The sequence below is a fragment of the Leptopilina heterotoma genome, unplaced genomic scaffold (genome assembly GCF_015476425.1).
Source record: "Leptopilina heterotoma isolate Lh14 unplaced genomic scaffold, ASM1547642v1 Lhet_31, whole genome shotgun sequence".
NCBI classification, from domain to species: domain Eukaryota; kingdom Metazoa; phylum Arthropoda; class Insecta; order Hymenoptera; family Figitidae; genus Leptopilina; species Leptopilina heterotoma.
This window is the reverse complement of record NW_025111011.1, coordinates 1,340,348-1,357,216: the sequence shown is the minus strand read 5'-3', so window position 1 is coordinate 1,357,216 and position 16,869 is coordinate 1,340,348. Positions and strand designations below refer to the sequence as shown.

The following is a 16,869-nucleotide window of genomic DNA, read 5'->3' as shown; positions in this document are numbered from 1 at the left end:
GTTTTTATTGTTTCTCAACTATAGTTTTTATCAAGAAATTATTATTATAAAAATGTTCTCGACAATGTAAATAAATATTTCATAAAAGTAACAATCTTTCTTTTTCTTTTAAAAGTTGTAGAAAATTTGATACCTACCATTCGATTTTTTTTACAAAATTTTTAATCTTCAAAAGTAGCACAGCTCGATTTTTGAGATTCACTGAAACCTGTCGAAAATTTATATCATTATTTGCCATTCCTTTTTTTCTGTTTATAATTGAATTTAATTGGATTATTTTATTCTGTAGTTTTTAATTAATAACAATTTAATAATATTCAGAGAATTTTTATTTTAAATGTAAATTAAAGTTGTTTACGGCAATAATTTCAATAATTATAATTTTTATTAATAAGATTAATAATTTTAATTACAGAAATAAAATTTATATTTTTCATAACGCGGTGCAAAAAAGGGCAATATATTAAAGTTAATTACGATTTTAATTATTAATAATTAAATAATTCAGTTATATTTTTTATTATTATACATTTAAAGTTAATTAGATACTATTTTAGTTATTAATAATTAAATTTAAATTACAGAATTTCAATTTAATAAATTGAAATTATGCAATTGTACTTTTTGAAATTGTACATTTAAAATTTATTACGATTTTAATTATAAATACTTTTAATTATAGATTTGAAATTATATTTTTAATTAATATTAGGTATACAATTAAAATTAATTATGATTTTAATTATTATACAATCTGGATAAAGTTCATAAAATTTATGATCTTTGATTGGAAGAAAAACATATTTGTTCACTCAAAAAGAATATTTTTTGTTTATTGATTATTTATAATTTTTTAAAATCGCATCAATAAAAAAAACATTGTCATAAAATTTTTATGACAAAAAATTTTTAGTAGTAAGAAATCTTTTTTTTAATTAATATAATTATAATTATTATTTAGTTATTATAACTAAAATTTTCAAAATTATCAAGAATAATATTCTGAATTTACGCAATTTTCAAAATAAAAAATTGTTAAAAATTTTTTTGTATAAATAAAATAAGTTGAAAAAGTTTCTGTGGATAAATGAAGAAAAAAAAATAGTTAGCAGAGCGTGGTTTCGATCCACGGACCTCTGGGTTATGGGCCCAGCACGCTTCCACTGCGCCACTCTGCTCTTGGAAAAATTTCTTGCTATAAACATTGGCACTCTGACCAGCTTTCAAATAACACTAAAATCATTGTTTTAAACTATTTTCATTAACAATTGTGTCCTAAATTCAATAATTAGTTAATAATTCCAAAAGAGAATGAATCATTGCAAATTATTTTAAATCCTAATGCACATCAAATGAATAAATTTTAATTATATTATTTATTTATTATTTATTATTATTTATTTACTTTTAATTACTGAAAATTAATATAATAATAATAATAATATTAATTCGAATTTATGTATTTTTATTATTTGTTTTTATTATTGAATTTATTTATTTATTAAATTTGTATAATAATAATAATAATAATAATAATAATAATAATAATAATAATAATAATATTTTAATATTATATTCCGACGATATTAAAAAAAAACATTTATTTTGCCTTAATCTATTAAGTATGTAATTTTATCATTAGTGAATATTTACAATTTATCTATTACTTCGTCGTATTATGAGTAAAATTAATAATTTTATTTTATTTATTTTACTTGTTTTATTTATTATTATTATTATTATTATTATTATTATTATTATTATTATTGTAACTATTGATTAAGTCGTTAATGATTTTTTTTTGTGCCAATGATTATATAAAAGCAGAAAATTTTCCTTTTTTCAAAGAATAATATAAATAAAAACTTTTGTGAAGTTTAACAATGTTTATAATTTATAACTGAGAAGGAAAAATATTTTTCTTTGTTAAATTTTTCTAAATTTTCTCTTTCACATTACTTTAGAAACTTTCCTTGTCAATATAATTTAAAAAGAAAAAACATTCGTAAACAAAAAATTTTATTGTTTTCCTTATGAAACAAATTTTTTCTCTATAGTAATCGTCGATCATAAAGTTTGTGATACTCACTTTTAATTACTTTGCTTATTATTTAATTATCAATTTATTCATTAATTTTTAATAATTATTCTTAATTAGTAAAATTAAAATTATTGAAATTTTAATTACATTTACTTGAATTTAATAATAATTTTAATAATTTTAATTAATAATATAGTAATAGTAAATATTTTATAATATTAAGTATCAGTTTATTAATTGACTTTTAATAATTACTTTTAATTAATAAAATTTATTTTATATTTATATTTTAATTATTATATTATTAAATTAAATTAAATTATTAAAAAGAATTAATAGAACATTAATTTAAAAAAATCGTACCAATCGTTTGTTTTTTCCTCTAAACTTCGATTTCCCTGGAATATTTCGTGATAAACGGAAGCATTCCAATATCATTAATTGATTGATATTTATCATTGAAATTCTCCATAATTTTCGACAGTACAAACGAGCTCTCTCTAATGGAATTATTTTCAGTCGTCAATGATGATGAAAAATCCCAAATTTTTGGCATTATTGACGTGATTGTCATGTCAATGATATCAAATTTAATATTCGGCAGATCATTAATATTTCCCACCGGCAAATCAATGGATTTTTTCTTATCTCTCAATTCTTCCTTCTTAATAAATCTCTCCGGCAATTGAAGTGAAGGAATTGCGTCTTGCTTCAATCGTGGTTTAACACCATGATACCAGGAGTCTTCAGGAAAATGTAAATAACAAACCGAGAGACGTTTCTTTCGAATGGAATCGTATGTCATTTCCCTTAAAAAGGGACTTTTTATTGCCTTTATCCATTTTTTCCCAAAATATTTATCTTTTGGAAAGCAATGCCTTGTGATACGTCGACCAGATTTACAATTTGGAACAATGCAACAATCTTGTTTTATATCACGATTTTCCTTCAATGATTTTTCTTTTGTTTTTAATTTTTTTTCATTCGACAAATTTTTTCTTTTGTACAAATCGGCACGTATTTTAAAAGCAACCGTTAAATCTCTACTTTTCTCGGCTCTCTGAAATTCCTTACTCGCATACGACAAAATATTCTCCAACGAATTTTTATTATTTATTTCTTGAAAAAGATTATTTTCACATAAATTTTCGTCCTCCACTAATTGAACCTTTGTTTCACTATCAGAACAATTATTATCATAATTGAGTGTAAATTTACTACTGTCAATAAAATTTACCACTTTATGACACAAATTTTCATTGTCACATTTTTTTTTATCAATTTTCAAATCAATAAATTCGGGGGAAACATTTTTTTCAAACGGTAAACGAAGTGATGGAATTGCATTCCATTTTAATCGTGGACGTTCGGCAGTTATAAAAAATGAATCTTTCGAAAAATGTAAATGACAAACGCGATATGTTTGAATCTCGTTTAAAGAAAGAGTTTCTAAAAATGGATTTTTCACCGCTTCAATCCATAATTGACATTGTTTACCATTCTTTGGAAACCTGTTGAATTTTACCGATTTTCCTGAATTACAATTTGGCACAATGCACTGGGTTTTAAAATATTTCCGCATTGTTTTTCAATCAGGGGGGAAAATTGAAATAATTTTTTCACACTTGACACTTTTTATATTTAAACTAAAAGACTTGAGTGTTAATTTAGGAAATTGAAGTGGTTTGGAAATAAACGTGAGGTCGCGTAACTATATACACGTGATGCACGTGTTGAAGGTCGTCCAGAAAACTCTACAGTGTCTACTGTGCGTGATCAGATTTGGTTAGTTCTTCGAAAAATTTTCAGGTTATGTTTGACGTGGCTGTTATAGCTGTCAAAATGCGATATTGACGTTTACACTACAAGAAAAAGAAGAGCCTTTTTCATTTTATAAAAGAGAATTTAAACTGTGATGACTAGATTTATTTATTAAAAAAACTCTATTTCAATTTAATTTCACGATGGATTTGCCTGTGAATGAGGAAAACTGCCAGGAAATATTGGAAAGACTCCAGGAGGCAGAGGTAAGAATTGTTCCATTATTATGAACATAAAGTTTTATATATTTATACCTAACTCTTGTATTTGTAAACTTTGTAAACTTAATTTTGTTTTTCCCTGGATTTGCCCTGATTTCCAGACAAAATTCTGACTTTCTCCCTAACCCTAAAGAATATTCTGATTGACTCTAAAAATGATTGGATACTCAAAAAAATGTTCTATTACATTTATTTATAAATTTCTTTAATTGTAAAACTATTCGAAAACATCAATAACTTTTTTTTTTAAATAAATATTTAATCATTATTATTTTTCCATAGAAATTAAAATTCTTCAAAAGATTCAAATTCGAACCTTTTTGAAATTCAACAACTTACCTATTCAAAATATTTAAAATATTTGTAGATATTTAAAATACTTTAAATATCCCCAAAAAGAGGGCGAACAAAATTTAAACTATTTTAAATATTCCCCAAAAAGTAGTCGAAAAAAATGTTTTAAATATTTTCTCATTTTCTAGGTGACTATTAACAAGCAATTGAATCACATTCTCTCTCGTCACTATCATGTCGAGGCGAAATTACAAAACATAAGCAAAGTTTTACCAAATGTAGTCGTAATTCGAGCAGAAAGTGAAAAATTTCGCGATATGATTAATCACACAAATGACTTGGCTGAAAAAGTCAGTGCTAAAGTACGACACTTGGATTTGGCTCGGGTAAGAAAAAAAAATATCCACTACTAAATATTATTTGTCAAAGTTTTTGTTCGAAGTCAGTTTAAAAAATTGTATTAAATTTCTGTAAAAATTTTATTATATTTAAAAAAATAATTGAATTTTGTACAAGAATTTGATTAAAATTTTTAAAATAATTGATTTTCTGCGAGGAATTATATTAAAAATTCTTTTAAATAATTAAATTCTTCAGAGGAATTTAATTAAAATTTTAATTCTTATAATTATAAAATATAAAGAATTTTATCAAACGTTTTGATAATAATTATTGAATTCCTCCAAAGAAATTTCGACGTAGAATTTTATTATTTATAAAAGTAATTTTTAATTCTTGAGAAGAATATTATTGAAAATTTTCGAAAATAATTCAATTCAATTCAAGTTATGAATTTTTTTTATATTTAAATTTAAAAATTACAGAGCCGAGTTTGCGAGTGTCAGAGTCGAGTGAACGATATACTTGACTTGCAACTTTGCAGTCAGGGAGTGGCGACAGCCTTGAAAAATGAAGATTACGAACAAGGAGCGGCCCATGTACACAGATATTTATCAATGGACCAAAAATTATTGGAGAGAACGGCGGAAGATGTTTCGGGAGATCGTACAAGTATAACAAGTTCATTGGCAACATTACAGCAAGCCGCTCTCGAATTAAGAACAGTTGTCACCCATAAATTCGACGAAGCCGTCAAATCCGAGGATTTAGCATCTGTCGAGAGATTTTTCAAAATTTTCCCCCTTCTTGGAATGCATTCCGAGGGACTTAAAAAATTTTGCCTTTATCTTTGCTCAAAGGTTCGTCAATTTTCATCAATTTTCGTCGATTCATTCATTTTAATTGATGAAAATAGTCGAAATTTGAAAAATGTCCCAAATGTTTCGAATTGACAAAATTTATTTATTTCTTCAAATTAAAATGCTACTGTGATAAAATTGCATCAAATATCAAAAACATTAAATTATAAATTTTCCAAAATATTTAAATTACAATTTTAATTTTTACAATAAGGAGTAATTTTTGAAAATATTTATTTATTGATTGAAAAAATATTTCTTTTATTTCAATGTTCAGAAACTGTATATTATTTTTTTATAACAGTTGCAGGAGACTTGCCAAAAAAATTTAAAATCGGCTCTGGATGTAAAAAGTACGGATAAAAGAGCTCCGGTAATATTTGCCGACACGATAACTTTATTGTTTGAGGGAATTGCCAGAATTGTGGAAGTGCATCAGCCAATAATTGAAACTTACTATGGACCTGGTCGACTTTTTACTTCAATTACAATTTTGCAAAAGGAGTGCGACAGGTGAAAATAATTAATAATTTTAGTTCAAATTTTATTCACACTAAATTCAATTCAAATCTTTTTCAAAATATATTTGATAATTTTCGAATTATTTTCAAAACTTGCGACTCTTTCGACTTTTCTATTTTTTTCCTTTTCTTTGTTCTTTTTCTTCTAATTGCAAAAAAATACCACATTTTTAGTATAAAATGCGCAAATTTCTTCGATTTTTGCAATGTAAAAAAATAACTGTGTGTAGACAAATCTTTTAAAAATTATTTTCGACAAATTTTTCTAATTTTTTCGAAATATACCATTAAAAAGATTTTAAATAATTGAAATTTTGTAAAATTTAATTGAAAATAGTTGACTTTTTTAAAGTATTTTATTCCAATTTTTAAAATTCAACTTTTGAACAATTTTAATATTGTAGATTTTGAAAATAATTAAATTCGCCGGAATTATAACAACAAATTTTTAATCGTAAATTTAAAAATGAAATTCATAAAAATTACCTTCTAAAAATTATATTAAAAATTTTTTTGAAAAAAGTAACTGTTGGAATTTTTTTATTCTTATTTTATTGAAATTCAATTATATATTTCCGAAAATTCATATATTTACAAAAAAATAATACCTTTAAAATTTTTTACTATTATTTTTAACATTTTAGAGAAAACAATGATGTTTAATTTTCAATTAAAATTATACAAAAGAAATCAATTAGCATTCTTCAATTATACAAAAATTCTTTTAAAAAATTCAATTATTTTCAAAAATTAACATTACAGAATTTTTAAAATACTACTTCTTAGAACTGTCTTATCATAATTTTTTGAGATCAATTATCTTTGAACAAAGTAGTCAAATTAAAAAAAATGTTTTTTTTCAAATATTTAATTTAATTTTGGAATAATTTCAGATTCAAAATTCTAAAAAATTCAATTATTAACTAATTTGCTAATTAATTAATTATTATTTATTGTTTTCAAAAATTTAATTAAATTCTTCGTAGGAATTCAATTATTTTCTATACAATTTCTATAAATTTTCCAAAAAAATTAAATTATTCTTGAAAATTTGATAAAATTTATTTCCAAAAATCAATCATTTTCGAAAGAAATTTAATTATTTTAAAGAATTTTAATAAAATTCTTCACAGATACCTATTCAATTACTTTGAAAAATTTTGATAAAATTATTTATGAGAATTGAATTATTTTCATAATTAATTAAATTCTTCATAGAAATTTAACTATTTTAAAGAATTTTAATAATATTCTTTTCAAAAATTTTATTATTTTGAAAGATTTTAACAAAATTTTTTATAAAAAAAATTCAATTAAATACTTTGAAAAAATGTAATTCTTTTCCTAAATAATAAAATTCTTCGTAGAAATTAAATTTTTAAAAAATTTGGTAAAATACTTTAAAGTTTTTTCTTAATAAAATTCTGATCAAGATTTCAATTTTTTTCATAATTAAAACGTTTCTCGAATGAATTCAATTATTTTGAAAAATTTTGATAAGATTATAAGAATTTTCAGTTACAGATGTAATTATTATTAAAAATTGAATTTTTGTATTTAAATAATTGAATTTTTGAAGAACTTTCGGAAAAGTAATTAAAAATAATTAATTTAGAGACGAAGTTTACTTAAAAATAGAAAATAATTGAAATTTGGAAGGGTTAAAGTTATAATTTTTAGAAATTATTGAATTTCAGAAGGTTTTGAATTGAAATTCTTTTTAATTTTATTTCCAGTGGAAAAGCAAATACTTATCTATTTAAATATTTATTTAACAAAATTATTCAAGTATTTTTCAATTATTCAATTATTTTGAATAATTGAATTTAGAAATCCGTGAAAAGGGGAAAATCAGGGAAATACAAAATAAAATTTTTTGCGACAACACTGAATTAAATAAACGACTTTATCGACTTTTTTCTATTTTTATTCGACTAAAGCAACTTTTTTCAATCCAAGACCCGTATATCTAATTCAGTAAAGTCAGGGAAATGTCAAGAAAAAATTTTTTTTGTCAGGAAAATTAAGAAAATTGCGACTTTTTCGACTTTTCTTACAAACATTGCAACGAAATACTCCAATTTTTACTAGAAAAGTGCAACTTATTTTGATTTCTATAATGCAAAAAATAACTATAACAAATCTTTCAAAAATTGTTTTTGAATCATTTTTTAACATAATTAAATTTTCAAATATATCTATAATAAAAATGTTTTGGAATAGTTGAAATTATGTAAAATTTAATTGAAAATAATTCATTTATTTTAAGTAATTTGTGACAATTTTTGAAAATCAATTTTTGAAGAATAAAAAATCTTCAAAGGTAAATGTAAAAATGAAAATTAATGAAAATTAGGTAGCTTCTAATTATTTAAAATTCAATTTTTTCAGTATTTTCAAAAATTCAAATACATACAAAAATTAGAATACATTTTAGAATTATTTTTAATATTTTGGAGAAAACAATCATGTTCAAAATTTTTAATTAAAATTCATCAAAAAATTATTTCCTTTTTTGTTTAAATTTTATACAAAAATTCTTATAAGAAATTAAATTATTTTCGAAAAATTACATTCAAATATTTTTAAAAACTAATTATTAGAATTGTTTTAAAATAATTTTTTTATAATATTCAATTATCTTTGAACAATGTAAATAAAAATTTATGAAAATTTACTTTTTTGACATATAAAAATTTTTGAGAAATCATGGTCCTGTTTATAATTAAATTTCTTCAAAAATTCGAACATTTTTATTTATATTTTTCAAAAATTCAATTATTTTTAAAAGATTTTAACAAATTTTAATTGTTTGGAAATTTTTCAAACTTGAAAAACTATTATCTTTCAAAAATTATTTTCAAATATAATTGAATTCTAGAAGAACTTTTGGAAAATTATTTAAATTAATTGATTCAGAGGTGAAGTTTAGTTGAAAATTGTAGAAAATAATTGAATTCAGGAAGTGTTATAATTGTAATTTTTAGAAATTATTAAAATTCATAAATTTTACTCATTTTCTGTAAACATTCATAGTTTCCTGTAAAAATAATTTTGTCAGGGAAAATAATAATTTCATAATAATAATAATAATTTTGTTAGTAAATTGTCAGAGAAATGTCAGGGAAATTGATAAACTGAAACTTGCGACCATTCTGTAATTGAAAGAATTTAATCCAATTCGATTTCACAGGCAAATTAAGAAGATTATTGCCGAATTCATGAAGCAAAGGAGTATTTCGAAAAAAGTCCAAACAATAAACGATTATTTGAGAAAGCAGCAGGGAGGTGAAAAGGCCGATCCTAAAGAACTGGATTTACTATTAGGAGAGATAACAATAATGCACGCTCGTTCTGAACTCTATATTCGATTTTTAAGAAGACGAATAAGCGTAAAAAGAGACAATTTTTATTAATTTTTATTTCAATAATTTCGTTTTGAAAAAAATATGAATGATTTTTAATTTACAGAGCGATTTGGAAATTAGTACAACAGACACAACACAGCGAAAAGCATCGATTAATGATTTTGAGACATTTGTCAATAATTCAGAATTGGCGAGAAGTATGCAAGAATTATTGGGAGCTTATTTGGCATTGGAGAGATACTTTTTAGAGGAGAGTGTCAATAAAGCAATTGGAATGGATTGTCTCGATCAGGAACAACAGACGTCAAGTATGGTTGACGATGTCTTTTTCATAGTGAAAAAATGTGTCAGGTAAAGAGAAAATGTTATTTTTAAAAAAATATTAATAAAAATATTTTTTATTTCTAGTTTCAAAAAATTCTGCTATTTAAAGTAAAAACTCAGTAACCGCATTTTTCGTAAGGTCGAAAAATGTGATTTTTTCTTTGGACAGCCGAATTGTAAATTATTACATCGAAAAATAAAAATTCTCTATTTAGTAGACGATTTTTATTTATAATTTTGTTTTTTAATTTTAATATTAATTTTAATTTTGAAGACGAGCAATCTCGAGTTGGAGTATCGATGGAGTGTGTGCGGTGGTAAACATGGCTTGTGGAAATTTAGAAGGAGAATTTACAAGCCGATTAAGAAATCGCCTGCGACAAGGTTATCCGGCAGGATATTTAGATTTGGCTCAAGCATATAATGCTCTTCAAACGAGCTTTCAACACGGCCGATTACAAACTTCCGACACCGAACAAGGACGATTAATGTTCCTAGTAATTATTTTCACTAGTACTTTACTGATATTTTTTCAATCAAACGATATTCTATTTTATTTCCCCTTTAAAAATTCAGAAAACAAATTCTAATACAAATTTTTTTATATTTCTAAAATTCCGAATCTTCAAATGAAAGAAATTTATTTATTTCTTCATCAAAGTAAAATTTTATTACCAAAATTTTGTCTCGTGTAAAAAAAAGTAAATTATAAAGTTTCTAAATGTTAAATTTAAGTTTTTGATTTTAATTACAATCAGTAATGTAACAAAATCGTTTTAATGAATTAATTTTAATTACAAACAGTAATTTACAAAAATTTTTTTAATGAAAAGTATTTCGTTCATTTGAACATTCAAAAAACTTGTGAATCATTTTCTTACTATTTATTTATTTTTACTAAATGCAGTAAAAAAAATTGTCAGACTGAAATTAATCTTTCCAAATGCTTGAATATTTTTCTGATCTCAGGGCTCGAACTAAGTCCGTAAATCCCGAAAAGGTCCGTAAATTTGCTTAAAGTTCGTAAAAGTCAGTTTTTTTTTTTAAGAAAAAGGTCTGTAAAGTACGTAATTTGATTGAAAAAGAAAAAAAAGTTCGTAAATTGTACGATATAATTCGAAGAATTTTAGAGAAATTATAAATGATTGCAGAAATTCAATTATTTTCAAAAGTAATAAAATTCTTCGTAGAAATTCAACTATGTTCAAAAATTAAGAAAAATTCTCGTCAAAATTTCAATTATCTTTAGAAACAATAAAATTCTTTTCTAAAATTCAATTATTTTCAAAAATTTTAATAAAATTCTTGTCAAAATTTTAATTATTTTCAAAAATGTTTTCCAATTCAATGATTTTCAATATCTATTTTAATAAAATTTTCCAAAAGAATTCAACTACTACTTAAAAAAAATTCTCGTAGAATTTTCTGATAAAAATTGTTTAAAAAATGAATTTCAGTTAATATTTAAAAAAATAATTGAATACTAAAAATATTATAGCATGGATTTTTAGAAATAATTGTATTTTGAAAAAGTTTAATTGAATTTTTTTTGAAATTATTTCAAATTTTTATTTCCAAAATATTTAATTAAAGAATTTCTGAATAATCAAAATTTTTGTAAAATTAAATTGTAAACAAATGAATTTGAAAATTCTCTAGAAACTTTTGCAAAAATTATTAAAAATAATTGATAATTGTTCATTTATTTCTTTTGAAGAATTTCAATAAAATTTTGGAAATTATTTACATTTTTCGAAGAAGTTACTTAGAATTGTATTAAAAATAATTGAAATCCTGTGAAGAACTTTACTATTCAGAAAAATAATTGAAGTCGTTCAACGAATTTTTATTACATTTTTTTTAAATACTTGAAATCCTGTGAAGAATATTATTATTTATGATAATAATTGAATTCTTACAACGAATTTTATTACCTTTTTTTAAATAATTGAATTCTTTGAGAATTTTTATTACAATTGTAGATTTTCAAAATATTTGAATTTCAGCAAAGAATTTCATTATTTATGAAATTTAATTGAATTCTTGAAAAAAATGTTTAAAAATAATTACATTTTCCGAGGAACTCATTTAAAATTGTATTAAAAATAATTTAAATCCCAAAAAAAATTTTATTATTTATAATAATAATTAAATTCTTACAACGATGTAATAGAACATTTTTTTGAGTATCTATTATCTAATGATATTTAGAGTAAATCAGAATATTCTTTAGGGTCAAGGAAAAAGTGAAAATTTTATCGGGAAATCAGGGAAAAGTTAGAGAAAAACAAAATTTTTTATACTTTTAACTTATAGTTTTGTAGAAGAATTAATTTTTTTTAAAACGTTTATTTGAATTTTACTTGAAATTATTTTTTTGAAGTTTTTAATTTCTAATATATATTTAATTGAAGAATATCCGAATAATTGAAATTTTGTAAAAAAAAAGAATTTGAAAATTGTCAAAGAACTTTTTCAAAAATTATTATAAATAATGAATTTAAAGAAGAATTTTAGTTAAAAAACAGTAAAAAAAAATTGAATTTTGGAGAAGTTACAAATTATTGCAGAAATTCATTTATTTTCATAAATAATAAAACTCTTCGTAGAATTTCAATTATTTTTAATACAATTTTAATCGAATTTCTCGAAAAATGTTATGATTATTAAAAATAATTATATATAATTTTCAAAATTTTATTTATTTTTAAATGAAAAAATATTTCATTAATAATTATTTTTATTCTTATTTATTTAGATTAAATTAAAAATAAAATTAAATGAAAGAACATTTCCAGCGATTGAGCTCCGAATTTTTCGGATTATTAATTATTATTTATTATTATTAATTATTAAATAGTATTTGGATTATTGATAGGATTATTAATTGGTTGTTTATTAAATGTTTCAGGCGTATTTAAACAATACAGACGTGAGCATTGAGTATGTGGAGACTCTGGGCAAAAGTCTCAATATGGAAATAAATCAGGCATTTTCCAATATGCAAGATAAGGAAAGGGGAAAGGTCGATAGTTGTTTGGCGGGCCTTAAGGGGGTAACGCACAGTTTAAGGGCCGTCATTGATTATGGATTAGAGCAATTAAGAGCAAGTGCCGTGAAGCCCCGAGTGACACCCTGGGTCGACGCCTTTGTTTCCATAAATCATCACGTTAATGAAGTAATTGATTTCAAAATTATTTTCCTTCAAATGAACCAATTTTTTTGTCTAAAAATTTTTTTTGAAATTTTTTGAAATTTTACTAAATGAAAAATAGAAACTAAAGTTAATTTAACATTTTTCCTAGTTAAGAATTATCCTCTAGGAAAAAATTTTAGTTAGAATTTTTTTAGTTAGAATAATTCCTAACTAGGAAAAAATGTTTAATTTACATTAGTTTCTATTAATACACAGAATAATTTTTTTCAATAAAATTAAATTGTTAACTATATTATATTAATATTAAATAATTAATTATTAATTAATAAAAATAGAAGCTAATAAAAGCGCTAATATAAAATAAATGAAGGAACAAAATTTTATTAGAACTTCGAGACCAGGAACACAAAAAATTTCTGCATTAAATTTTCTTCCATTTCAGCGTTAAATTTTTTTCTTTCTAAAATTTCTAAAGATTTTTTCTGACAATTAAATAAAAAATTCCTTCTAGGATGAATTACTCAGATATGAAACCGATGAGCCATTCGTTCAAACGCTCATTCAACATCTCGAGGGATTACTTCAAGGATTTAAGGATATTCTAACAGCTTCGAATTATGACGCCTTGATTGGAATTCTCACTGCCGAAGTCACTGCACGATTGGAAAAAGTTGTTCTCAAATGCACTTTTAATAGAGTAAGAGAAATTTTTTTTACCAGAATTATACACTCCCACTTCTTTAAATCAATTATTTTTAATCATTTTTGAAAAAGTTCTTTCAGAATTTTCAAATTGTTTACAATTCAATTTTACGAAATTTCGATTATCCAGAAATTTTTCTACCTAATTGTTAGTTAAAATTCTGAAAAATTTTAATTTTCAAAGTTTTTAAATTGAAACCTTTTCAAAATTGAATTATTTCTAAAAATTCACGCTATAATGCTTTTAATATTCAATTATTACCTGTATGTAAAATTTCAAATGAAATTCATTTTTAAATCAATTTTTATTAGAAAATTCTACGAGAATTTAATTATTTAAATAGAAGAATAAATAATTTATTGAATAACTAGAAAATGATACGCGCGCCAGCGCGTGGAAAGCTGTATTCCATTTCTTATTATTTTGTAAATTAAAAAATTTTATATTTTCAAGAATAAACATCTATTTTTGACTGATTATAGATTTTAATAAAATTTCTCGAAAAAATACAATTATTTTTAAAAACATAAATTGAATTTGATTACTTTAAAGAATTTTAATTTCAATTCAATCATTTTCAATACAATTTTAATAACATTTCCCAAAAGAATACAATTATTTAAAAAAAATTATTCAAATTAAATTATTTTCAAAAGTTTTAATAAAAATTCAATTATTATCAACAATTCTGATAAAATTCTTCGAAACAATTCAATTATTTTTTTAAATTGTAAAATTCTTGGTAAGAATTCAATTATTTTTGAAAATAATAAAATTCTTCTGAGAAATATAATTATTTTCAATACAATTTTAATAAAATTTTTAGGAGAAAATTCAATTATTTTTAAAAACGTAAATTAAATTTGATTACTTTCAAGAATTTTAATTTAAATTCAATCCTTTTTAATACAATTTAAATTCAATTTCCCAAAAGAATATAATTATTTTTTTAAAAAATTATTCAAATTCAATTATTTTCAAGAGTTTTAATAAAAATTCAATTATTATCAACAATTCTGATTTTATTCTTCGAAACAATTCAATTATTTTTTTAAATTGTAAAATTCTTGGTAAGAATTCAATTATTTTTGAAAATAATAAAATTCTTCTGAGAGATTTAATTATTTTCAATACAATTTTAATAAAATTTCTAGGAGAAAATTCAATTATATTCAAGATGATTTTAATAACATTTCTCTACCAAGTTCAATTATTTTTAAAAATTTTAATAACATTTTTTTGGAGAAATCAATAGTTCTCAAAAGCTTTTAATAAAATTCGTTGTAAATTTCAATTATTTTCGAAATTTTCAATTAAAATTACATTATTTTTACGAAATGTAATGAAATTCTTTAAAAAAAATGTTATTATTTTCAATACAATTTTAATTACATTTTCTCGAAAGAATTCAATTATTGGAAAAAATGTTGATAAAATTCTTGAAATGAATTTAATTACTTTCAAATTTTTTTATAACAACTTTACATGAATTCAATGACAATTCATCGACAATTTAATTATTTCTGAAAATAATTTAATTCTGGAATAGAATTTTATTGAAACTTTTTTATATAATTGAATCCCTGCGAAAAAATTTATTATTTCTACAAATAATTGAATTTTTACAAAATTGTAAAGAAAAAGTGAATTTTTCAGAAGAATTTTATTAAAATAGTCTTTAAAATAATTAAATTCTTATAAAGAAGTTACTATTTATTGATAGTATTGAATTTTTTCGAAGAATTTTAAAAAAATGTTTAAACATAATTAAATTCCAGCGAATATTTCATTATTTTAAAAAATAATTGAATTCTTGAATTGGATTATTATTAAAAGTTTTTTAAATAATTTAACTTTTGTAAAAGGTTCAATTATTTTTTTAAATAATTGAATTTTCTCGGAGAATTTTCACAAGATTTTTAAAAATAATTGAAATTTTTATGAAGATTTTTAATCATTTATAAAATTGAATAAAGAAATTTATTAATTATTGAAAATTATTGAATTCTTCATAAAATTCAATTACTGTCAAAATTTTTGATAAATACTTTACAAGAATTCAATGATTTTCAGTGCATTAATTTTGAAATTTTAAACATTCAAAAAGTTAGGAAACAAAAACATAATTGCAAACAGCAACTAACTTCAAACTACGAACAGATTACCGAAATACAACGATCTTAATATAGAATCAATGTTTTTTAAAATTCAATTCTCATAAAAAAATTTATCACCAAATTTTTAAATAATAGAATTCTTTCGACGGATTTTTCGTAGAATTTTTATGAATAATTGAATGCTTTTGGAGAATTGATTTAAAATTGTATTAAAAATAATTGAAATTCTACGATGAGTTTTATTATTTACAAAAATTATTAAAATCCTAAAAATAATTTTATTATTTATGAAAATAATTGAACCCCTGTAAAAAATTGTATTATTTATGAAAATAATATTGAATTCTTGTGAAAATTGTATTACTTTGGAAAATAATTGAATTTATAGAGAAGAAATGTATTAAAAAATTTGTAAATAATCAAATTCCTGTGAAATTTGTATTTGTTGCAACGCTCATGTTTGTGGGAATTTTTGTTTTTAAAAAGAAAATTATATTTTCAGGCTGGTGGATTAATTTTGGACAAGGAAATAAGATCCCTAGCGAGTTATTTGGCATCAGCAACTTCGTGGTCTGTTCGTGACAAATTTGCCAGACTAATGCAAATAGCGACAATTTTGAGTGTTGAAAAAGTTGAAGAATTGGCCGATTATTGTGGAGCCGATGCAATTGCATGGCGATTAACACCTCAGGAAGTGAGAAAAATCGCTGGTCTCAGGATAGATCTCAGAAGCGAGGATATTAAAAGACTTAAACTTTAAGAAAAAAAAAATATTTATGAAAAATAATTGATAACTAAAAAGTACGAATATTTTTTATTAATGTAAGGAGTTTTTATTTCAAATAAAAAAGAATGTTATGGAACATTTTTTCTATTTTCTCCAGGCGAATAGAATTTGACAAAATTTTAACGAAATTCAAATTATTAAATTATCGAAATATTTTTCATTACTAAACACAATATAAATTAGGAATTAAAATAAATTTATTTTTAAATTTAATTAAACGAATTTAACGTTTAGAAACTTGATTAATTTCATTTCAGCAAAATTTGAGTAAAAAATGAACTTTAAGGATTTTTTTTTGATTTCATTTGAATTATGA

General features: G+C 22.0%; 2 protein-coding genes and 1 non-coding gene across 3 annotated transcripts; 1 reads left to right on the top strand and 2 right to left on the bottom strand.

Moving 5' to 3' along the window:
* Positions 1-4: 4 nt before the first annotated feature.
* Positions 5-3,808, bottom strand: LOC122504667. The gene is made up of 2 exons (XM_043615861.1): positions 2,405-3,808; positions 5-208 (listed from the first exon to the last, which is right to left on the bottom strand). Exon 1 carries the CDS (start codon positions 3,621-3,623, stop codon positions 2,424-2,426), a length of 1,200 nt encoding a protein of 399 aa, XP_043471796.1. The 5' UTR covers positions 3,624-3,808; the 3' UTR covers positions 5-208; positions 2,405-2,423.
* Trnam-cau lies at positions 1,107-1,178 on the bottom strand. Its single transcript has one exon. It is a non-coding gene; the product is annotated as a tRNA-Met (tRNA).
* A 48-nt stretch (positions 3,809-3,856) lies between the features above and the next one.
* Positions 3,857-16,629, top strand: LOC122504666 (conserved oligomeric Golgi complex subunit 4). The gene is made up of 10 exons (XM_043615860.1): positions 3,857-4,068; positions 4,566-4,763; positions 5,202-5,576; positions 5,881-6,089; positions 9,291-9,489; positions 9,569-9,816; positions 10,064-10,286; positions 12,701-12,967; positions 13,458-13,643; positions 16,269-16,629. The coding sequence occupies exons 1-10, from the start codon at positions 4,006-4,008 to the stop codon at positions 16,524-16,526; spliced, it is 2,226 nt and encodes a 741-aa protein (XP_043471795.1). The 5' UTR covers positions 3,857-4,005; the 3' UTR covers positions 16,527-16,629.
* The last annotated feature ends 240 nt before the right edge of the window (positions 16,630-16,869 follow it).

Excerpts from the sequence above, each read along its gene's own strand:
- LOC122504667 (XM_043615861.1), bottom strand. The coding sequence starts at position 3,623 with ATGCGGAAATATTTTAAAACCCAGTGCATTGTGCCAAATTGTAATTCA.
- LOC122504666 (XM_043615860.1), top strand. The coding sequence starts at position 4,006 with ATGGATTTGCCTGTGAATGAGGAAAACTGCCAGGAAATATTGGAAAGA. Across the intron at positions 4,069-4,565 it reads AAAGACTCCAGGAGGCAGAG|GTGACTATTAACAAGCAATT; the intron begins GTAAGAATTGTT and ends CTCATTTTCTAG. Across the intron at positions 9,817-10,063 it reads ATAGTGAAAAAATGTGTCAG|ACGAGCAATCTCGAGTTGGA; the intron begins GTAAAGAGAAAA and ends TTAATTTTGAAG.